This window comes from Manis javanica, chromosome 2 (genome assembly GCF_040802235.1).
Source record: "Manis javanica isolate MJ-LG chromosome 2, MJ_LKY, whole genome shotgun sequence".
NCBI lineage: Eukaryota > Metazoa > Chordata > Mammalia > Pholidota > Manidae > Manis > Manis javanica.
The window spans coordinates 12,026,634-12,051,777 of NC_133157.1; the positions used below are offsets into that span (position 1 = coordinate 12,026,634).

General features: G+C 41.0%; 1 protein-coding gene and 1 pseudogene across 1 annotated transcript; both read right to left on the bottom strand.

The window, feature by feature from the left end:
- Nucleotides 1–540: 540 nt before the first annotated feature.
- Nucleotides 541–2,739, bottom strand: LOC140844952 (olfactory receptor 1J1-like). The gene is made up of 2 exons (XM_073218124.1): nt 1,823–2,739; nt 541–559 (listed from the first exon to the last, which is right to left on the bottom strand). The coding sequence occupies exons 1-2, from the start codon at nt 2,737–2,739 to the stop codon at nt 541–543; spliced, it is 936 nt and encodes a 311-aa protein (XP_073074225.1).
- An 11,043-nt stretch (nt 2,740–13,782) lies between these two features.
- On the bottom strand, nt 13,783–14,744 carry LOC140844926 (olfactory receptor 1J4-like; annotated as a pseudogene).
- Between the last annotated feature and the right edge of the window lie 10,400 nt (nt 14,745–25,144).

A 25,144-nucleotide genomic window follows, 5' to 3' on the forward strand; every position in this document is an offset into this window, starting at 1 on the left:
CCTAGTGGGTGTGAAATATTGATTTGATTTACATTTTCATAGTGGTTTCTGATTTTCATTTTCCTAACGAATAATGATATTGAGCAGCTTTTCACTGTTGGCCATTTGAACATCTTTGGAAATTATCTATTCCAGTTTAGCCATTTTTTTCTGGGGAGTTTCTTTTGTAATTCTGTCAAGTTTTGCTTCATGTATTTGGTGGGTTCCATATAATATGCATATGTTTACAATTTTTACAACTCTTTGATGGATTGACATTTTAATCAATCAATATGAAAATTCTTCTTGCACTATTATAATAGTTTTTGACTTAGAGTAATTTTTGCTCATATTAGTATAGCTCCCCTAGTTCTTCTTTGGTTACCCTTTGCATGGAATATCTAGTTCCATCCTTTCATTTTTCAACTCCTTCAAGTCATGGGTCTGAAGTAAGTCACTTCAAAACAGTGTATAGATGGATAAAGCTTTTTAAAAAATCCATCCTCAAATCACAGCCTTTTAATTCAAGATTATGATCTATTTATATTTAAGGTACTTCTTTTATGTATAATTTCTTCTAGTGTATGTTTTTGTTTTCATTTAATATTCCTATTCTGTATATATTTTAATTATTTTCTCAGTGCTTTCCTTAGAAATTATGATTATCATCTTATACTTTAGCAACCTAGTTTGAATCAGTGCCACCTAAGCTGTGACAGTGTACAAAACTCTGGTCCTGTTCATGTCTACCCCTCCCCCTCTACTTTGTTGTCACAAGTGCCACTTTTTACATTGTGTGCCCATTAACATAGATTTACAGGTATTGTTTTAGGAATTTGCCTTTTAATCATGTAGAAAGCCAAAAGAGGAGTTACAAACAAGTACAGTAATGCAGGCTTTGACTTTTACCTGTGTAATGGCTTTACCAGCGAGTTATGTGTCTTAGTAGGATTGGAGTCACCATCCAGTATCTTTTCATTTTATCCTGAAGGACTTCTGGAGGAACATATTAAAGTATAAGGACATATTTGAAATCTATAAACTTTGAGAATGAGTTAACCATAAGTATAATGATATTTTTAAATGAAACATTAAAGAGTACTTATTCTATGCCTTGCTTCAGGATCAAAACTTCCAAACTGGTGAATGGTGTTAAAGATCAGGATAATGACAATAAACTTACATGGTTTAACACATGGTTTTAAAGTCTCACATGTCTGACATTAGGTTATAATACAGGGATGTATTGGTGTCACTGGGGTTTAGTTTGGTCCTCTGGAAACATGGAGAGTATTAGCAGCCTTACCAGTGGCTTGTGTTGAGGAATAAATAAAATACACATTTAAATGATGTAAGTTAATGCCACCTGTGACAGACACCATTCAGTAGGTAAGGCAGTTTGGTAACTTCTTTGGTAAAGAAGCTTGGTAACTTCTTCCAAATTCCTCGCAAATGAAATAAAGGAAGTTTGGTGCTGAAAAGAAAATTCATGTCAAGATGCATGGTTATATAACAGATAAAGGCAACCCCTGAAGAAAAAGAGGGAGATAAGATTTCTTAGAACCCAGGGAGGTGGACACACAAGTCTCACAAGCTTGTAGTGAACATCAAACGACACCTTGGAATTTCACTGTACAACATTAATACACAGAAATCAGAGAGCAGGTAGGGAAAGTAAACAAACAGGTGAAGAGAAGGTGAGAGGAGACATAAATTGAGAATGGGAGATTGTGAGCACAAGAGCTGTCCAAGTTACATCTTTTAAAGGAGAGCTACTTTACAGCTCCCATGAGTGCCCAGCACAGGGGGATTGAATTAATGACCCCAAGGGGCGTTCTTGAATCTGAATATTTTCTGAAGAGCACGTTTCATATCGTTATTCCTCAGGCTGTAGATGAAGGGGTTCAGCATGGGGGTGACCACCATGTACATCACAGAAGAAATTATGTTCTTGTCTTCAAACTTGCCTGATGCAGGGAAATAGTAAACACCTGCAATTGTCCCATAGTATAAAAGCACTACAGAGAGGTGGGAGCCACAGGTAGACAGGACTTTGGAGAATTTTTGGAGGGAGGGGACCTTCAGGATGATGACTGTAATGTGGATATATGAGCCCAGGATCCCACTCACTAACAGGAAGAGGACTAATCCGCCTTCAGTGAGGATGAGCAGCTCATTGAGGGAGGTGTCTGAGCAGGAGGACTTGAGCATAACAGCAAGATCACAAAAGAAGTGGGGAATGATCGTCCCTGCACGGAAGGACAGGCGGTTCATAAGGAGGGTGTGCATAAGTGCCCGGGCAAAAGAAAACAACCAGCACCCAACCACAAGGAGAATACACACCTTGTCCCTCATGATGCTGGTGTAGTGGAGAGGGTGACAGATGGCCACATACCTGTCATATGCCATCACTGTGAGAAGAAAGCTGTCTAGACAAGCAAAGAATATATAGAAATACACCTGTGAAATGCACCCAGAATATGTGATAGATCGGCACTGACTCTGCATGTTCGTCAGCATCATTGGGACAGTGATGGATGCAAAGGAGACGTCAGAGACGGCCAGGTGGCTGAGGAAGAAGTACATGGGGGTGTGGAGGCGCGAGTCCAGACTGACGAGCAGGATGATGAGCAGGTTCCCCAGCACCGTGGTCAGGTACATGCCCAGGAACAGGGCGAAGAGCATGCCCTGCTGCTCTGGGGGGACAGGGAGCCCCAGGAGGAGGAACTCGGACACAGTGCTCTGGTTTCCAGGCCCCATCCTGGGCGGTTACCTGCTGGGTATAAGGGAGGGAGAGGAATATGAGAAAAAATGATAGAGGTACCGTCTCCATTATATTTTGTGAAAACAGCATCTTTTATATGACATTCCTATTAATTTGTTCCACCAGTAAATACATGCCTTGTCAGTGCTTCCCAGTCTGGCTCCTGGAAATATCACACTAAAAGCAGCTAAGAACCCCTCACGCACAGAAGCAACAGGACATTCACGGTTTCAGCCAACCAGTAGCTATTGAATTGAACATTGAGTCTGAACCCTGCCCTTCACTAGGAAGTGAGAATGCAGCAGGGAGCAAGAATACAAGGGCCCTGCCCTCTGTGTTATGCTATTTCATGAGCTTATGGGGGTTATTTACGCCACTGTGTCAGAGCCAGTCCCTAATAGTTCCCTGTGGCAGGAATAGTAGATGAGCCCCAGCAAACTGGTGTCAGTTGTTTCTGCCTTAAAGTAACGTGAGACTCCAATGCTGAGGTGGTGTTGGAGCGCTGTCACTCTCCTCCTGTGAGCTGGCCTGTCCCATCAGCCCACAGCCCTGAACTCACCAGTGCTCTAGAAATGGGGTCGTTTAGAGCCCCTTGATGCCAGCATCACTCCCACCCCAGAATATCTTCCAATGATCTTTTATGATAATGGTGAATGTTTTGGGGATAAAACTATATGGTGGCTAATATGCAAAGGGCTCTCCATGCATATCCTAATGAAATCCAACATGAGTCTTCGATTATCACATGAAATCTTCATTGCTGTGCAAAGAAGTAGTGTCCTTTCCCACTTCAACTGTTGGAAACAGAAACATAAATTCTGTAAAGTCCGTAAGCATACAACAGTAGCTGTCAGAGATGTAATACATATATATCCATATTTATAGATACACACACATGTATAGATGAAAATATATTTATACCTATGTATGCCACTCCTCAGTATATATCCAATATATTTATACAAGTATACATATATATTCCATCTGTGTATGTGTATTTGGAATGTATGTGTGTGTATATAGCTCTAGTGTATATATAAATAAACATACAGATGGTTAATATATATATATACTATGAATATATATGCACCCCACATATATAGATTAAATATGGTGGTATATATATCAATATATGTATATGTGCATATATATATAAGTACATAGGAATTTATATATAATTAATATTTTCTGTAGTTTAAAATCACCAAATATTGCTTGCTTTATGTACTACAATCTAATGTTGTTGTGTGATCAGAACCCAGCCCTCAACATGGAACTCCCCTACTTCATTAGTTATGAGCACCTACACCTTGTGTTATCTTCAGCTGCAAGGAACCTGAAGTCCAAAACTACCCTAGAGCTCGGGTTAGGTAGCTCCTTCATTCATATCTGTATATTCTACAGTTGACAAAGGTTCACATACATGAACTTGTATTCTAGCCATAGGTACTTATGAGGGCCTGTAAGCTTCCATTCTATGGACATGTAACCTGAGGCCACAGGGTTTAGTGAACTTCCCAAGGTCTTACTGCCACTTGGTGTGGCTTCTGCCCTCAAACTTCACCCAGCATGATACCTAACTGTCTTTGCTTGGGATGGTAAGTGCATGTGAAGGGTCAGGAACCCAAGGGCCTCAGTCACATGCAGGTGTATGACAGTGACAGCAGGTCCTCTTCAGGACAGAGTGCTGGGGCACCAGTTACCTCAGCTGGCGGGGCTCCACAGGGAGGGAGCATAGGACATACTGGAGATCATGGTTGCAAGTCAGAATCCCCCAACCAGGTGAACACACACACATACACACACACATATACACATTTCATAGTTGAGGATTCCATTCACCTGTGTCAGACTCCCATTCTAAGGGAAGGAAAGTCAGTATGTGCTTCATTCCTAAACACTCATATGCATACAAGTCATAAATTACACATATTGTTAGAAATACACCATATGCAATAATGTGTCACCCACAAATATACTCACAATGCACCACTGATACACAATCACCAAACATCTGGGGAAAAACAACTCACACACCACATATCATAACTGATCACTATACAGACACACCACCAAAAACATACAGAACCACACACAATTCAAAAATCTCATAAGCAACCTGATCCAACAACACCCACACACACCCACCACACACTCACTCCAACAAGCAGCACACATCCATCCATCACTGAGAGGCGGGCTTTGGCCCCTTCTGACCCACCCCCTTCCCAGGTGGCCGTCAGCAAGGAGCACATCTTCAGTCACAGGCACCGTCATTAAACCACCGCCAGCATCCATGCACATGGTTACACTCACATGGTGCAGACATGCAGAGGCCAGCACACAGGACATGTCCTGCTCTCACCCTGGATGCGTCCCCACACACAGTCACATGGTACTAGCTCCCTGTGTGAGCAGAGGTGTGAGCCCTCTGACCCTGTTCCTTGGAAGTTCGGAAGGCTTTTTCTCCCAAGATGGAGACAACAATCTTACCCCAACTGCTGGGCTATGATCCACTCAGCTGTCACTCCCGTCCAGTGGAGAAATGCTCCTGTATGACAACACGATGCAAATATTGAGGATCACAGGCATGAATCCCGAGTCCCTAGTCACATGTTAGGAGGCTGATAACCTGGTGCATTTGCACTAATACAGACCCCAGATTGGATCTAAGTCAGGAAAAAAATCAGGCTGTGGTCAGACACATAGTACACACAGCACACACACACACAGGCAACTATCAAACAACACATACACAAGCTGACAACATACACACATACAGAAACACACATGAGCACAGAGATACTCATACACATACTCAGGCAGATCCACCTGCAGGAGTAGATTCCCACCACCTTCTGACCTGTGCTGCTCAGCTTTGAGTCCAGACACCTCTTCTAGACTGTTCTCCAAACCCTCAGCGTCTCTTCACAATAAAGAGGTCCCCTTGTGGCTAATTGGCCAATTTGTCCATGCTGGTTCGGGAGTCTGTGCCCATGAGCCAGAGGGGACTGAGACACAGGGGACAGTTTTTTAATGCCTGAATGTCTTGGACCCTTTCTTCCTGGGCACAGTTCCAAGTTCAAATTTTTCTCAACATCGTTCCAGTGGGACTCAGACTTTTTAAATATTGAATTCTTAAATTATTTCATACTTAAAAAATGTTGTAAAGATGATAGAATGAATTCCTATATGCCCTTCACTGACTCCACAAAGGCCGACATTTTACCACATTTGTTTTGTTATGTTTGCATGTGTGTGTCTGTGTGTGTGTTTCTATCAAAGATTGAGTCTACAAGATCTTTGGTAGGCATAGCAGATAATCAAAAGGCAGATGATTTGGTTCATATGTCGGAGGCTGATGACAATTTTCATAAAAGAGAATTTAAGAGAAAATCTGTCACTCACAGAAAGGATCCCTGGAGAGAGCTAGTTAGGTGCAAACTAGATGGAATGGGCTTGGGACTGGTGGTTAAGGGCAGGGAGGGACTGAGGGAAAATTCTTGCTGGAGAAACATATCATCTGCTGTGCTATCCAAGCAACCTTACCTGTGTTGTTTTCCCATGTGTGGCAGTGACTACCTACCGGGGACAAATGCCCCTTGGCTGGCCAGCAGGTAACCTGAGGCCGGGCATTCCCAACAAGCACAGGTGCCACAGAACACTACCTCTCATTCCAGGTTTTCAGGGCAGTGGCAGTTTGTATCACATATTTGGGTATTATTTTGCACATTTCGTGATTGGCATCAATTATTTCATTTTGTTGTGTAGTATTTTGGCCTCCAAGGCAGAAGCAGTGACCCCACATATGGTAGCAGAATAAGGGCAATTGACATGAATGTAACATGTTTATATTCTCGGTGAGAACAAGGTTGGTGAGCTTTGTTTAGGGGCAGGAGCCGCAAATGCAGAGAGTGTGAGTCAATTATGAGGAGAAGCCTGAGTTAGAGGAATAAATTACACAGTAGTGACAAGTGCTTAGAGAAGAAAAGAAAAACCCTAATTTTTTAGGCTTAGGCCTAATTTATTAGACTTAGTATTTGACATGGGCATCCAAGAACTAATACGTGGCCCATAAGCAATTTTTTATGCTCATAGATACAATTTTATTTGTTTGTTTGTTTGTTTTTACATGAAGAACATTATGTTTACTAGGCTTTCCCCTACCCCAAGTCCCCCCCCCAAACCTCATTACAGTCACTGTCCATCAGCATAGTAAGATGTTGTAGAATCACTACTTGTCTTCTCTGTTTTCACAGCCCTCCCCTTTCCTCCACCCCACACATTATATATGCTAATCATAATACCCCTTTTCTTCTTCCCTGCCCTTATGCCGCCTTACCCTCCCATTCTCCCCAGCCTCTTTCCCTTTGGTAACTGTTAGTCCATTCTTGGGTTCTGTGATTCTGCTGCTGTTTTGTTCCTTCAGTTTTTCTTTTGTTCTTACACTCCACAGATGAGTGAAATTATTTGGTATTTGCCTTTCTCTGCTTGGCTGATTTCACTAAGCATAATACCCTCCAGCTCCATTCATGTTGTTGCAAATGGTAGGATTTGTTTTCTTCTTATGGATGAATAATATTCCATTGTGTGTATGTATTACATCTTCTTTATCCATTCATATACTGATGGACACTTAGGTTGCTTCCATTTCTTGGCTGTTGTAAATAGTGCTGTGATAAACATAGGGGTGAATCTGTCTTTTTCAAACTGGGCTGCTGCATCCTTAGGGTAAATTCCTAGAAGTTGAATCCCTGGGTAAAATGGTAAGTCTATTTTGAGCATTTTGCGGAACCTCCATACTGTTTTCCACAATGGTTGAACTAATTTACATTCCCACCAGCAGTGTAGAAGGGTTCCCCTTTCTCCACAACCTCGCCAACATTTGTTGTTGTTTGTCTTTTGGATGGTAGCCATCCTTACTGGTATGAGGTGATATCTCATTGTGGTTTTAATTTGCACTTCTCTGATAACTAGCGATGTGGAGCATCTTTTCATGTGTCTGTTGGCCATCTGAATTTCTTCTTTGGACAACTGTCTGTTCAGCTCCTCTGCCCATTTTTTAAGTAGATTATTTGCTTTTTGTTTGTTGAGGTGCATGAGCTCTTTATATATTTTGGATGTCAATCCTTTATCGGATCTGTCATTTATGAATATATTCTCCCATACTGTAGGGTACCTTTTTATTCTATTGATGGTATTCTTTGCTGTAAAGAAGCTTTTCAGCTTGATATAGCGCCACTTGTTCATTTTTGCTTTTGTTTTCCTTGCCCAGGGAGACATGTTCATGAAGCAGTCGCTAATGTTTATGTCCAAGAGATTTTTGCCTATGTTTTTTTCTAAGAGTTTTTATGGTTTCATGACGTATATTCAAGTCTTTCACCCATTTTGAATTTCCTTTTGTGTATGGGGTTAGACAGTGATCAGTTTCATTCTCTTACATGTAGCTGTCCAGTTTTGCCAGCACCATCTTTTGAAGAGGCTGTCATTTCCCCATTGTATGTCCATGGCTCCTTTATCAAATATTCATTGACCATATATATATGTGGGTTCATGTCTGGAGTCTCTAATCTGTTCCACTGGTCTGTGGCTCTGTTCTTGTGCCAGTACCAAATTGTCTTCATTACTGTGGCTTTGTAGTAGAGCTTGAAGTTGGGGAGTGAGGTTCCCCCTACTTTATTTTTCTTTCTCAGGATTGCTTTGACTATTTGGGGTCTTTGGTGTTTCCATATGAATTTTTGAACTATTTGTTCCAGTTCGTTGAAGAATGTTGTTGGTAATTTGATAAGGATTGCATCAAATCTGTATATTGCTTTGGGCAGGATTGCCATTTTGATGATATTAATTCTTCCTAGCCAAGAGCATAGGATGAGTTTCCATTTGTTAGTGTCCTCTTTAATTTCTCTTAAGAGCGTCTTATAGTTTTCAGGGTATAGGTCTTTCACTTCTTTGGTTAGGTTTATTCCTAGGTGTTTTATTCTTTTTGATGCAATTGTGAATGGAATTGTTTTCCTGATTTCTCTTTCTATTGGTTCATTGTTAGTGTATAGGAAAGCTACAGATTTCTATGTGTTAATTTTGTATCCTGCAACTTTGCTGAATTCTGATATTAGTTCTAGTAGTTTTGCAGTGGAGTCTTTAGGGTTTTTTATGTACAATATCATGTCATCTGCGAATAGTTACAGTTAAACCTCTTCTTTACCAATCTGGATTCCTTGTATTTCTTTGTTTTGTCTGATTGCCATGGCTAGGACCTCCAGTACTATGTTGAATAACAGTGGGGACAGTGGGCCTCCCTGTCTTGTTCCCGATCTCAGAGGAAAAGCTTTCAGCTTCTCGCTGTTCAGTATAATGCTGGCTGTGGGTTTATCATATATGGCCTTTATTATGTTGAGGTACTCGCCCTCTATTCCCATTTTGCTGAGAGTTTTTATCATGAATGGATGTTGAACTTTGTCAAATGCTTTTTCAGCATCTATGGAGATGATCATGTAGTTTTTGTCTTTCTTTTTGTTTATGTGGTGGATGATGTTGATGGACTTTCGAATGTTGTGCCATCCTTGCATCCCTGGGATGAATCCCACTTGGTCATGGTGTACGATCCTTTTGATGTATTTTTGAATTCGGTTTGCTAATATTTTGTTGAGTATTTTTGCATCTACATTCATCAGGCATATTGGTCTGTAGTTTTCTTTTTTGGTGGTGTCTTTGCCTGGTTTTGGTATTAAGGTGATGTTGGCTTCATAGAATGAGTTTGGGATTATTCCCTCCTCTTCTATTTTTTGGAAAACTTTATGGTGAATGGGTGTTATGTCTTCTCTGTACGTCTGATAAAATCCCGAGGTAAATTCATCTGGCCCGGGGGTTTTGTTCTTGGGTAGTTTTTTGATTACCGCTTCAATTTCTTTGCTGGTAATTGGTTTGTTTAGACTTTGTGTTTGTTCCTTGGTCAGTCTTGGAAGGTTGTATTTTTCTAGGAAGTTGCCCATTTCTTCCAAGTTTTCTAGCTTTTTAGCATATAGTTTCCATAGTAGTCTCTAAAAATTTTTTGCATTTCTGTTGCATCTCTTGTGATGTTTCCTTTCTCATTTCTGATTCTGTTGATGTGTGTTGATTCTCTTGTTCTCTTAATAAGTCTGGCTAGAGGCTTATCTATTTTGTTTATTTTCTCAAAGAACCAGCTCTTGGTTTCACTGATTTTTTTCTATTGTTTTATTCTTCTCAATTTTATTTCTTCTCTGATCTTTATTATGTCCCTCCTGCTGACTTTAGGCCTCATTTGTTCTTCTTTTTCCAATATTGATAACTGTGACGTTAGACTATTCATTTGGGTTTGTTCTTCCTTCTTTAAATATGCCTGGATTGCTATATACTTTCCTCTTAAGACTGCTTTTGCTGCATCCCACAGAAGTTGGGGCTTTGTGTTGTTCTTGTCATTAGTTTCCATATATTGCTTGAACTCTATTTTAATTTGTTCATTGATCCTTTGAATACTTAGGAGCATGTTGTTATGCCTCCATGTGCTTCTGGGCCTTTTTGCTTTCTTTGTACAATTTATTCCTAGTTTTATACCTTTGTGGTCTGAAAAGTTGGTTGGTAGAATTTCAATCTTTTTGAATTTACTGAGGCTCTTTTTGTGTCTTAGTATGTGGTCTATTCTGGAGAATGTTCCATGTGCACTTGACAGGAATGTGTATCCTGCTGCTTTTGGGTGGAGAGTTCTATAGATGTCTATTAGGTCCATCTGTTCTAGTGTGTTGTTCAGTGCCTCTGTGTCCTTAGTTATTTCTGTCTGGTGGATCTGTCCTTTGGAGTGAATGGTGTGTTGAAGTCTCCTAAAATGAATGCATTGCATTCTATTTCCTCCTTTAGTTCTGTTAGTATTTGTTTCACATATGCTGGTGCTGCTGTGTTGGGTGCATACATATTTAGAATGGTTATATTCTCTTGTTGGACTGAGCCCTTTATCATTATGTAATGTCCTTCTTTATCTCTTGTTACTTTGTTTGTTTTGAAGTCTATTTTGTCTGATACTAGTACTGCAACACCTACTTTTTTCTCCCTGTTGTTTGCATGATATATCTTTTTCCATCCCTTGACTTTTAGTCTGTGCATGTCTTTGGGTTTGAGGTGAGTCTCTTGTAAGCAGCATACAGATGAGTCTTGTTTTTTCATTCATTCAGTGACTCTATCTCTTTCGATTGGTTCATTCAGTCCATTTACATTTAGGGTGATTATCGATAGGTATGCACTTATTGCCATTGCAGGCTTTAGATTCGTGGTTACCAAAGGTTCCAGGTTACTGTCCTTACTATCTAAGAGTCTGACTTAACTCACTGAATATGCTGTTACAAACACAATCTAAAGGTTCTTTTCTATTTCTCCTCCTTTTTCTTCCTCCTTCATTCTTTATATATGAGGTATCAAATTCTGTACTTTTGGTCTATCCTTTGATTGACTTCGGAAAGAGTCAATTTAATTTTGTATTTGCCTTGCAATCAGCTGCTCCTCCCTCCCGACCATAGTTTTACTACCTCTGGTGACAGCTATCCAACCCTAGGAACACTTCCATCTATAGCAGTCCCTCCAAAATGACTGCAGAGATGGTTTGTGGGAGGTAAACTCTCTCAGCTTTTGCTTATCTGGAAATTGTTCAATCCCTCCTTCAAATTTAAATGATAATCTCGCTGGATGAAGTAATCTTGCTTCCAGGCCCTTCTGCTTCATGGCATTAAATACATCATGCCACTCCCTTCTGGCCTGTAAGGTTTCTGCTGAGAATTCTGATGTTAGCCTGATAGGCTTTCCTTTGTATGTGATCTTAATTCTGCCTCTGGCTGCTTTTAACAGTCTGTCCTTATCCTTGATCTTTCCCATTTTAATTAGTATGTGTCTTGGTGTTGTCTTCCTTGGGTCCCTTGCATTGGGAGATCTGTGGTTCTCCATGGCCTGACAGACTATGTCCTTCCCCAGATTGGGGAAGTTTTCAGCAACTACCTCCTCACAGACACTTTCTATCCCTTTCTCTCTCTCTTCTTCTTCTTCTGGTATCCCTATAATGCAAATATTGTTCTGCTTGGATTGATCACACAGTTCTCTCAATATTCTTTCATTTTTAGAGATCCTTTTTTCTCTCTGTGCCTCAGCTTCTTTGTATTCCTCTTCTCTAGTTTCTATTTCATTTATTGTCTCCTCCACCGTATCCAACCTGCTCTTAATACCGTCCATCGTGTTCTTTAACGATTGGATCTCCAATCTGAGTTCATTCCTGAGTTTTTGGATGTCTTTCCTAACTCCATTAGAATGTTGATGATTTTTATTTTGAACTCCCTTTGAGGAAGAATCACGAAGTCCATATCATTTAAATATTTCTCGGGTGTTGTACTAACAATTTTACTCTGGACAAGGTTCCTTTGGCGTTTCATGTTTGTATATGGCGCCCTCTAGTGTCCAGAAGCTCTATTCTGCAGCTGCTCAGCCCCTGAAGCAATGTCAGGGGTCTCACAGGAATGGTACTGGTGCCTTATGGGAGGAAAGAGCTGTTCCCCGCCTCCTGGCTGCTGTGCCTGTCTCCACTGCCTGATTCAGTGGGCTGGTCACACAGGTATATTTTTGTCCCAGAGCTGCCGGATATGGATCCATGGTTTCCACAAGTGGCCGGAATCCCAGTATCCCCAGGAACTCTGCCTGTATTAACTTTCCAACCCAGTAGTGATGCGAGTCACATGAAAGCACCATGAAATTTAGGTTTGTGCTCCCAGAGCAGATCTCCTGAGCTAGGTATTCAGCAGCCCCAAGCCTTCCACTCCCTCCCTGCTCCGTTTGTCTTCCTCCCACCGGTGAGCTGGGCTGGGGGAGGGGCTGGGGTCCCGCGGACCTACAGCTCTGGTACGTTACCCCGTTCTCTGAGGCCTGCTCTTTTCTCCAGGTGTGTGCAGTCTGGCGCCGTCCTCTTTCCTGTTGCTCTCTCAGGATTAGTTGCACCAATTACATTTTCTAATTGTGTCCAGTTTTAGGAGGAAGCCTCTGTCTCTCCTCTCACACCGCCATCTTTAATCCCATCTCTGCTAGCATAGTTTTAGTCACTGTTGATGAATTTGTTTTTTAATCATTCAGGAAACCAAAGGAGAACAAATAAATAAAAATATAATAATACTGTCTTTACATTTACCTGTGTAGCAGTGTTTGCCACTGATCACGATGTCATATGGCCTAGAGATACCTAATAGCATCTTTTAATTTCTGCCTGAAGGACTCCCTAGATGAATACATTGAAGCATATACACACATGTGAAAACTATAAACATTGAGAATGTGTTCGCCATAATTACAGTTTCAGAAGGGGAAACACAAAAGAGCAATTCTCGTTCTATGCTTTATGTAAGGGTCAAGAACACCCACAGTGGTTAATGGTGTCAGAGACCAGGTAATGACAATAATCTAATTAACACATGGTTTAATGTGTCACATATCTGAGATCAAGTCTTAGGGAAGCTGCTTACTTGATCTCTGAGCTTTAGTTTGCTCTGCTGAAAAATTGGAAGATATTAGAATCTTACAAGGGACTTTTTCTTACGATTAAGCAAAATACACATTTCAATGATTAGTTAGTTCCATTAATGACTGACACCATGCCACAGATGAAAGATTTTGATAACTTCCTATGAATTCTTCACATATGAAATAAATGAAGTTTGCTTGTATCAAGAAAATCTGTGTGAGTGTTTACTGCCAAGAGTACCTTCAGGATGATGACTACCTTGTGTGTATATAGAGCCTCATTGAGGAAAATGATGGAGATAAAATTTCTTAAATCCCAGGAAGTGGACTCAGAGACTCATAAACTTGCTGTGAACATCACAGGAGGACTTGGAATTTCACTGAAGAAATAGATACAGGATTTAAAGAGCAGGTAGGGAAAAACAGTCTGATGATGAAAGAGAGAAGAGGAAATAGAGTGAGACTGAGAGAAGGTTGGTATCAGTGACGAGATGTCCAACATTTAAGAAGACCTATTTTACAAGCCCCATGTGTGCCCATTACAGTGGGACTGATTTCATCCTTGGGGTGTCCTTGGTTCTGAAAATTTTCTGAAGAGCACATTTCATATTGTTATTCCTCAGGCTGTAGATGAAGGGGTTCAGCATGGGGGTGACCATCATATACAACACCGAGGCAATGACGTCCTTCTCTTTGAACTTGCTGGAGGAGGAGAAAAAGTAAACACCTCCAATCTTCCCATAGTATAAAAAAAACAACAAAGAGGTGGGAGCCACGTGTAGACAAGGCTTTAGAGATTCTTTTGAGGGAGGGGACCTTCAGGATGATGACTGCCATGCGGGTATAAGAGCCCAGGATCCCACTCACCGAAACGAGGAAAACCAGTCCACCTTCAGCAAAGAGAAGCTGTTCGTTGAGGGAGGTGTCTGAGCAGGAGGACTTGAGCACAGCAGCAAGATCACAAAAGAAGTGGGGAATGGTCGTCCCTGCACAGAGGAACAGCTGATTCACAAGGAGGGTGTGCAGGAGGGCCTGGGCACAGGAGGAGAGCCAGCACCCAACCACAAGGAGGATACACACCTCGTCCCTCATGATGCTGGTGTAGTGGAGAGGGTGACAGATGGCCACATACCTGTCATACGCCATCACTTTGAGGAGAAAGCTGTCAAGGGAACCAAACAATGCAATGAAAAACACCTGCAAAATGCACTCAGAATATGTGATAGATTGGCATTGTGTCTGCATGTTCATCAGCATCTTTGGAACAGTGGTGGATGCAAAGGAGACGTCAGTCAGGGCCAGGTGGCTGAGGAAGAAGTACATGGGGGTGTGGAGGCACAAGTCCAGCCTGACGAGCAGGATGAAGAGCAGGTTCCCCAGCACCGTGGTCAGGTACAGCACCGTGGTCAGGTACACCGAAGAACATGCCCTACTGCTCTGGGGGGTTGGGGAGCCCCAGGAGGAGGAACTCGGACACGCTGCTGTGGTTCTCACACCTCATGCTGGGCTGTTACATGCTGGAGATAAGGGAGGGAGAGGAATATCCTAAACAAAGATGCAGATACATTCAACACTGTAATTTCATGAGAAAACAATGACTTTCTAAATATGTTCTAGTTATTTCTAACTGTATTGTGTGTCACACCTATAGATGCCTACATCTGCACTCCATCCAAGACGGGCTCCAGAAAAACATTACATCCCAAAACAGCCAATAAGACTACATTACACAGGTTATTCAGTGTGCCATTCAACCATTATGTATTTACTTTTTGGTTTGTTGAGGTATGTGTTTATTTAATTTTTAATTGAAATACAGTTCATATTCAATATTATATTGGTTTGTGATGTACAGCTTAATAATTTCACAATTATGCGATCATCAAATGCTCACCATGCTACATGTAGTTGCATTCTGTCAGCATAGAAAGGAATTACAGTAGTACTATTGGTTAATTTCCCTTGCTGTACTTCCATCCATGGGACTCATTTAACTTATAATTTAAAATTTGTACATCTTTATATACTTCACCCATTTTCCCCGTCTCCCACCTCCCTAACCTATGACAACCAGCAATATGTTCTTTATGTTTATGCTTCTATTTCTGCCATTTCATTTCTTAGTTTTGTCTTTTAGATTCCACGTATGAGTGAAATAATACAGAAGTTGTGTTTCTCTATCTGCCTTATTTCACTTAGCATAACACCCTTTATATCCATCCATGTTGTGAGAAATAGCAAGACTCATTCTTTTTATGACTGAATAATATTCCATTGTAGATATACCATCTCTTCTTTATTCATTCACCTAATGAAGGACACTTAAGTTGCTACCACATCTTGGAGATTTTAAATCATGCAATAAACAAAAGGGTGTGTATATTTTTTAATGATAGATTTTGTTTTCTTCAAGGGAAATTTCTAGAAGTACAATTGCTGGGTCTTACTCAACCATTATTTGTTGATTATTGAGTCTGAATTCAACCCTCTACCATGGACTGACAATGCACAGTGAACAGGAAAATCAAGGTGCCCTAACTTCTACGAGTATATTTTTATGAGCATACTCAGGTCATTTATGACACCAAGACAGGGAAAACCTCTCTTGTTCACCACAGGAGAAATAGTAGATAAGTCCTAGCAAACTAATGTCACTTGTTTGTGCCTTAAAGTAATGTGAGGCTCCAGAGGAGAGGTGGTTTTGGGGATCTATCACATTCCTCCTGCAACCTGACTAATCCTTTGGCCCATAACTGTAAACTCGTTGGCACTCTAGGAATGGGTGGTCATTTAGAGACCCTTGATGCCAGAATAACACCCCGGGTGAAATAGCCCACAAAGTATGTTCTACAATAATGGCAAACATTTTGGGAATAAAACTATGTTGTGGGCACTATGCTAGGGCCTTACATGCATTTCCTAATGAAATCCAACATCAGACTTCCATTACTACCTAAACCCTTCAGTGCTGCACAAAGAATTAGTGTTCTTTGTCACTTAGTAGAAAACTGAAATATAAATTCCACAGATATAAACAGTATCTGTTACTGATGGAACACACACTTGCACACACACGCATGCATACATATATATATATAGATAGGGATATTTGTATGTGTGTATATATATATAACTATGAGATATATACACATACATCAGATATATATGTATATATCCCATATTTATATAGATTTAGTTGTAGTTATATAGATTATTCCATATATATATACAATAATAGCTCTGTATATAAAAAAGAAATTTTCTGTCTAAATGATCAAATATTGGTAATGTCTTTAGTTCAAATCTAATGTTATTGTGAGATCAGAACCCAGCCCTTATCATGGGACTTCCCCACTTCTCTAGTTCTGAGCACCTACACCCTGTGTTATCTTAGGGATACAAGGAACCTGACGCCCAGAATCTGCTTAACGCTTTGTCTAGGTAACTCCTTCATTCTTATCTGTATATTTTCCAATTGAAAAAGGCTCTCACATGCATGAACTTGTATGCTAGCAATAGATGTCTATGAGGGCCTGTAAGCTTCCTTTCTATATACATGTAACCTGAGGCCACAGGGATCAGTGACCTTCCCAAGGTCTCACTGCCACTTGGTGCGGCTCCTGCCCTCAAACTTCCCCCAGCACGGTGCCTAACTATCTTTGCCTGGGATGGTAAGTGCACATAAAGGGTTAGGAAACTCTGAGGGCTCAGTCACACACAGTATGACAGTGATGTCATGTCCTTTTCAGGAAAGACTGCTGGGGCATTGGTTATCTCAGCTGGTGGTTCCCCACAAAGGAGGGTGCACAGGAAATACTGGAGATCATAGGTGCAAGTCAGCAGCCCAAACCATGCAATATCAGACACACACACACACACATTGCTGAGTTGAGGATTCCATTCACCTGTGTCCGATTCCCATTCTAAGGAAAGGAATGCCAGTATGTGCCTCATTCCTAAACACTCATATGCACACAAGTCATAAATTACAGACAAGCTAAAACATGCACAATATGCAATAATATGTGACCCACATATATGCTCACAATGCAGAACTGACACTCAAACACCACACATCTTCTAAAACACACAACCCACACACCACATATACATAACTCATTACCATATATACATGTCACCAAAAATGCACAAGGCCACATACAAGAAACCCGGTCCAACAAAGCACTTGCACACCCATCACACACTCTCTACAACAAGCACCACACATTAAGAGGCTGATAAGTTGGGGTGCATGTGCTAAAACAGAACCTGGATTGGATCTACATCAAAAAAAGAATCAGACTATAGTCAGATACATAACATACACACACACAAAGGCTACTGTCCAAACATACACAATAATGCATGCACACACCTACACTCATGAACACAGATATTCATATGCTAACCCTCAAGCACACAGGCAGATCCATTGTCAAGTGCACATGTCCACCATTCTAACCTGTTCCACTTGTCTTTGCGTTCAGACACCTCTTCCAGACGGTGGCCCAAATCCTCAGCATCTCTTCACAGGAAAGAAGGAGCCATTGTGGGTTAATTGGCCAATCTCTTACCACCAGTTTGGGAGAGCGTGTCCAGGGAGAGCTGAAACCACAAGGAACAATGTCCCTAAGAGCAGGGATGTTTTGGACCCTTACTTCCTGGGCACTGTTCGAAGCTCAAACTTTTATTGGCTAGGTTCCTGCAGAGACTCAGATACTTAAATTTAACTTTTAAATAATTTCGTACTTAGAAAAGTGGTAAAGATGATAATATGAATTCCTACACCACCTTCACTGACACACCATGAAGGGAAATATTTTACTAATTTTTATTATGTGTGTATGGCAGGGGGTTTGGTTTGGAGATTCAGGTGGTAGGTCTTTGATAAGAATACCACAGTGCATATTATCAAAAGGCACTTTTGGTTCAGTTGTCAGCAGCTCTCCAGACTTCACACAGGAAGAGAATTTAAGAAAAACCTGTTTCCTAATACATAGAACTCCTGGGGAGAGTTGAGTGGGTACAAGAGGTCCAAGTGGGTTTGGTCAAACAGAAGGAGTGGTTTGGGGACTCTGAGGTGATTAAGGGAGGCCTGGGGGAACGTTTCTCCTGGAGAAACACATCATGTACTGTGGTATCTGAGCAACTTTGCCTGTGTTCCTTATCTACATGTAGCAAAAAGCACCCCAAGGGAAAAAATGCCCCTTGACCGGCCAGCAGAACACCTGAGGCCAGGGGTCATCAGCAACCATAGCTGCCACAGAGCACTGCCTCTCATTCCGGGCTTTCAGGGTGGTGGCTGCTTGGATGACATATGGATATTATTTTGCACATTTCCTGATTGGCATCAATGATTTCATTTTATTGTGTAATGTGGTGGCCTCCGTAGAGGCAAATGGAATGGTTGAGTTCAATGAGGGTTTGCTGGTGAGCATAAGGTTGGTGAGCTTTCAGAAGTAACATGCAGTCCTGGTCACTATGAACATTTGTCTAGAACTCAAAAAGGAATGAGGAGTGTTTTCTGGGGCCTGGTAGTGTACCTTGGGCAGTGGCATGAATGATGGGGTGGGTACAATGCAGATGTAGACATCTGCCAAGGTCAAGGTATTCCTAAATGGCATCAATGTTAGTTTGGCATCAATGAGCTGAGGAATTCTTCCCATGACACTGTGGAATCCCCATGGGATGTCACCCCAGTTATTAGAGAGCCAGTGATGTGTCTCCTCACATGGTAGCTCAGGATGGTTACCATGAGGGCCAGGGCAGACGTGAGGGAATGCTCTCTGTGCAGTCCAAGACTGATGGGCAGAGTCTCCTCTACCACATGATGTTTCATAGGCTTATTGAGCCAAATGAAAGGAATGGAAAATCGATTACGATCACTGGAAGTTTTGGACTGGTGTCTATAAGTATATGTTTATATTAACCACTTTAGGCACAAGATTGAGCCTTAGTAGTCTGAATCATTGTGTGGACAAGGCATATGTAATATTAGTTTGTATCTCTGATATATGAGAGGCAAGGACCTCTCAGAATTTTGCACCCAAAAAATCAACCCTGAGTGAGAAATCATTGTGACCATTGGTAAGACCACAAGGCTACACCATTGGCAATGGCCAACAGCTAAAGATCTATAATGGAGCCAATTGCTGCCTATGGCATCCTTGACTGAAAAGATGTTTGCATGAGCTTTGACCAATTTTACTGATGCTTGAGGACATCCAAGTTGAAGGATGAAAACGAGCACCCCTCCATCAGCCTCTATCAGTCTGTTGGTAGCACTCTGTTCAGAAAACATATAAACTTGCTTTGCAATTCATTTAGTTGAACCCAAAGTCTCCCCAGGAATCCCAGAGATCAAGGAGAGGAGTGGACTCTGTGCACTGTCACACCAGAAGTGATTTTTGTCCAGGGAGGCGGCCTCCTGCAAGGGAGATATCCCAGAGGCTCAGGTTTGCTCCATCCTGTAGTTGCCATCTCCATCTTGCAGGGTGCATGTCACGTCTGTGTTGAGCTTGAAGGGTGCTTCATCCATGAGCAGAACACAGTGGGTATATGTGTGCAGAGCGTCTCATGTTCAGATATTTTGTGAATCTCTGTTTCAAGGAGATCCCAGTTTGCAACCAGCAATGGTTGCTTTAATGGTGTGCAGCACGGGGCCTTAGGAGACAATGCTCTAAATGAAAATCCCACTGGCAACTTTTAGCCATTGTGGGTGGTCTTTAAACATGAAAGAACAAACTAGGTCATGTCCTGAGCTTTAGTTGTAAAGGGGTCTCCAGGAAGCACTAAGGGAAGTGTCTGTATCATGACCATCTTTCATAACTGCAGTGCCTTCTAGGTAATGGACCCCATTCCAACTGGTCTGATTACTGGTGATTATATGTAAATAAGGTCTGAGTAGTATTTCCAAATGGGAAATATGCTGCCTGCAGAAGCCAATGAGCTCTAACAGATGTTAACCTGCTTGAGGGCTGACAAAGTTGGGAGTAGTCTTTAAACTCTATCAGATATGCAGTGTCCCTCAGTGGATCAGGTGGTGCTTAAGAATTTAACTGGAGTGGCAGGTCCTCGATCTTTTGCTGAAGAATATGCAATCCCCATTAGGAAATGCTGTAGCAAGTGTTTGGGTAGCTTTTGTGTATCTAGTCGATCTCTTGCTAAGGGGTAATCACATAATTGGGAAGCCGACTCCAGAGTCACCAATAGTAGGTCTTTTGAGAGGGTCCTGCAGTGGGGAACGCTAGCCCTGGATGCTGTGAAAGAGGGGTTTGAGTAGGTAGTAGGCTCTGTGACTTTCATTAGTGATGACCCTGGTGTCAGGTGCTTCTCAGAGCAGCCAATAATTGTAGGTCATCAAGTGACTGTCTAATGGTAGTCACTTAAATAATTAAAGGAAGCAGCGAAGCCTTAGCATTAACTGGTGTTGAGTGGTTAAAAAAGAATGTAGCATAAGAAGTGAAACTGAAACCTCCTCCAAAAACCCAATGTAACATGAAAATAGAGGAAATACAACTAATCCTGAATAGCAACTAGGAAGAAGACTGCAGTGGATGGCCTATGTCTGGGTAAAAGAGAAGACCTCAGAGAAGTGGATAAAGAAGCAAATCCATGATCCGGTGGGACCCAAGCCCTCCCTCCACCCCAGCTCACCAGTGGGAGGAAGAGAAATGGAGTGGGAGGGAGTAGAAGCCCAGCACTGCTAAATATCTATGCCTGCTGTTGTTAAACACCTGGACACCTTCTCTGGGAGCACAAACCCACATTACATGGTGCTCTTGAGATTAGAGTGATTGGCAAGCAAAGATAGGCAGAATACGCAGAGACTGAGATTCCAGCCGCTGTGGGCAACAGGCATCCACATCTGCCCCTCCAGGACAAAAGAAAGGCAGGCACAATGAAAGACTTCCCAATAGTGAGAGGGCTGATAAAGGGGCAAGGATTTCACAGAGCATGCTGTCTAAGAGAGAGGACAGGTGAACAAAATCGTCCCGGCACACTAAGCCCAGCATGTTGGGAACACTCAGGAGCATCACATACTCCATCCCCCTGGCTGGCAACACAGCACTGAGGCCCCCCCACTGCAGTACTCAGCCTGCTGCTTCTTCCTCCTGGCCGGCACCAGTTGGCAAACCTGCTCCCCCGGCCATCATGACAGGCTAGCTGGAGGGCATCCCTGCCTTTGGCAGCTACAAGGGAATAATGCAGAGGCTGCTCCCTGCACGGTGAGCACATTGGCCTTGCAGTGGAAGCAAGCACTGCAGCTGGTCAGCAGGAAAAGCTCGTTCCTCCAGGCAGGCACTGGTGCCGCATGCTTGTGACCACCTCCATTGCTCCAGGGTCTGGGGAGCTCCAGATTGTAGATCTTCTGGGCACTAGGGCATGCTGTGTACACAAAATTATTATTCCATAGTAGTCATTAGAAATATGAAATGGCAAAAGAACCTGGTACAAACCAAATCCCTCAAACACCTGAAAGAGGGTGACGTGATACTGAAACCACCAATCTTCTTGACAAAGCCTTCAAAATAAAATTCATAAACATGGTCAAGGAGCTACAGGAAAATATTCAAGACCTCTGTGAAGACTTCAAGAAAGAGATGAAAACTTGGAAAATACAGTAACGGAAATGAAATATACAGTAGAGGGATTTTAATGTAGATTAGATGAGGTAAAGGAGATAGTGAATGAAATAGAAATTATGGAACAGGAATACAAAGAAGCTGTGGCACAGAGAGAAAAACGGATCTCTAGGAATGAAAGAATATTAAGAGAACTATGTGACCAATCCAAATGGAACAATATTCACATTTTATGCATACCAGAAGAAGAAGAGAAAGATAAACGGATAGAAAGTCTCTTTGAGGAAATAATTGCTGAAAACTTCCCCAATCTGCGGACGGAAAAATTCTCTCAGGCCTTGGAAATACACAGATCTGCCAACACAAGGGACCCAAGAAGACAACACCAAGACATATTATAATTAAAATGGTAATAATCAAAGAGAAACATATAGTATCAAAAGCAGCTAGAAAGAGAAAAAATATCATCTATAAAGAAAAACCCATCAGGCTATCATCATACATCTCAGCAGAAACCTCATAGGCCAGAAGGAATTGGCATGATATATTTAATGCAAAAAAACAGAATGTCCTCGAAACAAGAATACTCTACTTGGTGAGATTAGCACTGAAATTTAAAGCAGGGATGAAAAATTTCCACATGAGTAGAAGTTGAGGGAATTTACTTCCTACAAACTGTCTCTACAGTGTATTTTGGAGGGACTGCTAAAGGTAGAAGTGTTCCTAAGCCTAAGTAGCTGTAACCAGAGAAAATAAAACCCCAGTAAAGGAAGTAGAAAAATTAATTACTAAGCAAATGCAAATTTAAATCTGCCACCCACAAAGTCAGTGAAGGAATAGATAAAAGAGTATAGAATAATACCTAATATATAAAAAGTAGAAGAGGAAGAAAAAGAAGGGGGAAAAAAGGAGAACCTTTATATAGTGTTTGAAATAGCATAATAAGCAAGTTAAGTTAGACTCTTAAATAATAATGGGCTGCCCTTGAACCTTTCATAACCATGAATATAAAGCCTGCAATGGCAATACATACATATCTATCAAAAATCACCCTAAATATAAATGGAATGAATGTACCAATCAAAAGACATAGAGTTACAGAATGGATGAAAACACAAGACCCATCTATTTGCTGCCTACAAGAGACACACTTGGAACCCAAAGACATACACAGACTAAAAGTGATGGGGTGGAAAAAGGCATTTTATGCAAATAGTAGGGCAGAAAAAGTAGATGTTGTAGTATTTGTATCAGACAAAATAGACTTCAATGCAGAGAAAATAACAGGACACAAAGAAGGACAATACACAATGACAAAGGAGTCAGTTGAAGAGGGGTTATAACCATAATAAATATCTATGCCCTAGCATAGGACCACCTAGTTTTGTGAAACAAATCCTAACAGAATTAAAGGTGGAAATAGAATGTAATACATTCATTTAAGAAGACTTCAACACATCACTCACTCCAAGGGACAGATTCACCACACAGAAAATAAGTAAGGAGACAGAAGCACTGAACAACACATTAGAACAAATGGACCTAACAAACATGTACTGAACACTCCACCCAAAAGCAGCAAGATATACATTCTTCTCAAGTGCACCCAGAACCTTTTCCAGAATAGATCAGGTACTAGAAAACAAAAACAACCTCAGGTAATTCAGAAGGATTGAAATTGTACAAACCAGCTTCTCAGACCACAAAGCAATGAAACTAGACAAATATTATACAAAGAAAACAAAAAGGCTCACAAACACATGGAGGCTTAACAAAACAATATCATCTTCAATAATCAATCGGTCAATGACCAAATAAAAACAGAAATCAAGCAACATATGGAGACAAATGTAAACAACAGCTCAACACCCCAAAATCTGTGGGATGAATAATTCCAAATGAACAGTCTAAGCTCATAATTAATGAAACTAGAAAAGAAGACCAATGAGGCCCAAAGTCCATAGGAGAAAGGATATAATAAAGATCAGAGAATAAATAAATAAAATTGGGAAGAATAAAACAATAGAAAAAAATCAATGAAACCAAGAGCTGGTTCTTTGAGAAAATAAACAAAATAGATAAACCCCTAGACAGACTTATTAGGAGAAACAGAGAATCTACATACATAAACAGAATCAGAAATGAGAACAGAAAAATCATGACAGACACCACAGAAATACAAAGAATTATTAGAGAATCCCATGAAAATCTATATGCTAACAAACTGTATAACCTAGAAGGATGGACAGCTTTCTAGAAAAATGCAACCTTCCAAGACTGACCAAGGAAGTAACAGAAATTCTAAACAGACCGAGTACCAGCAATGAAATTGAACTGGTAATCAAAAACCTATACAAGAACAAAACTGCCGGGCCAGATAAATTCATCATTGAATTTTATCAGACATTTAAATAAGACATAATAGCCATTCTCCTTAAAGTTTTCCAAAAACAGAAGGGGTGGGAGTACTTCTAAACTCATTCTACAAAGTCAGCATCACTCTAATACCAAAACCAGGCAAAGATACCACCGAAGATAAAATTACAGACCAACGTCCCTGATAAACACAAATGCAAAAATCCTCAACAAAATATTAGCAAACCAAATTCAAAAATACATCAAGAGGATCATACACCATGATCAAGTGGGATTCATTCCAGTGATGCAAGGATGGTACAACATTCGAAAATCCATCAACATCATCTACCACATCAAGAAAAAGAAGAACAAAACCCACAAGATCATCTCCATCAATGCTGAAGAAACATTCGACAAAATTCAACACCCATTCATGATAAAAACTCTCAACAAAATGGGTATAGAGGGCAACTACCTCAACATAATAAAGGTCATATGTTGCAAACCCACAGCGAACATCATACTTAACAGCAAGAAGCTGAAAGCTTTTCCCGTAAGATGGGGAGCAAGGCAAGGATGCCCACCCTCCCTGCTTTTATTCAACCTAGTACTGGAGGTCTTAGCCATGGCAGTCAGACAACACAAAGAAATAAAATGCACCCAGTTTGGTAAAGAAGAAGTCAAACTATCACTATTTGGAGATGACATGATATTGTACATAGACAACCCTAAAGAATCCACTCCAAAACTACTAGAACTAATATCGGAATTCAGCAAAGTTGCAGGACACAAAATTAATACACAGATATCTGTTGCATTCCTATACAGTAATGATGAACTAGCAGAAAGAGAAATCAGGAAAACAATTCCATTCACAATTGCATCAAAAAGAATAAAACACCTAGGAATAAACCTGACCAAGGAAGTGAAAGACCTATACCATGAAAACTAAAAGACA

Bases quoted from the DNA above. Each gene is read 5' to 3' on its own strand.
- LOC140844952 (XM_073218124.1), bottom strand. From the start codon at position 2,739: ATGGGGCCTGGAAACCAGAGCACTGTGTCCGAGTTCCTCCTCCTGGGG.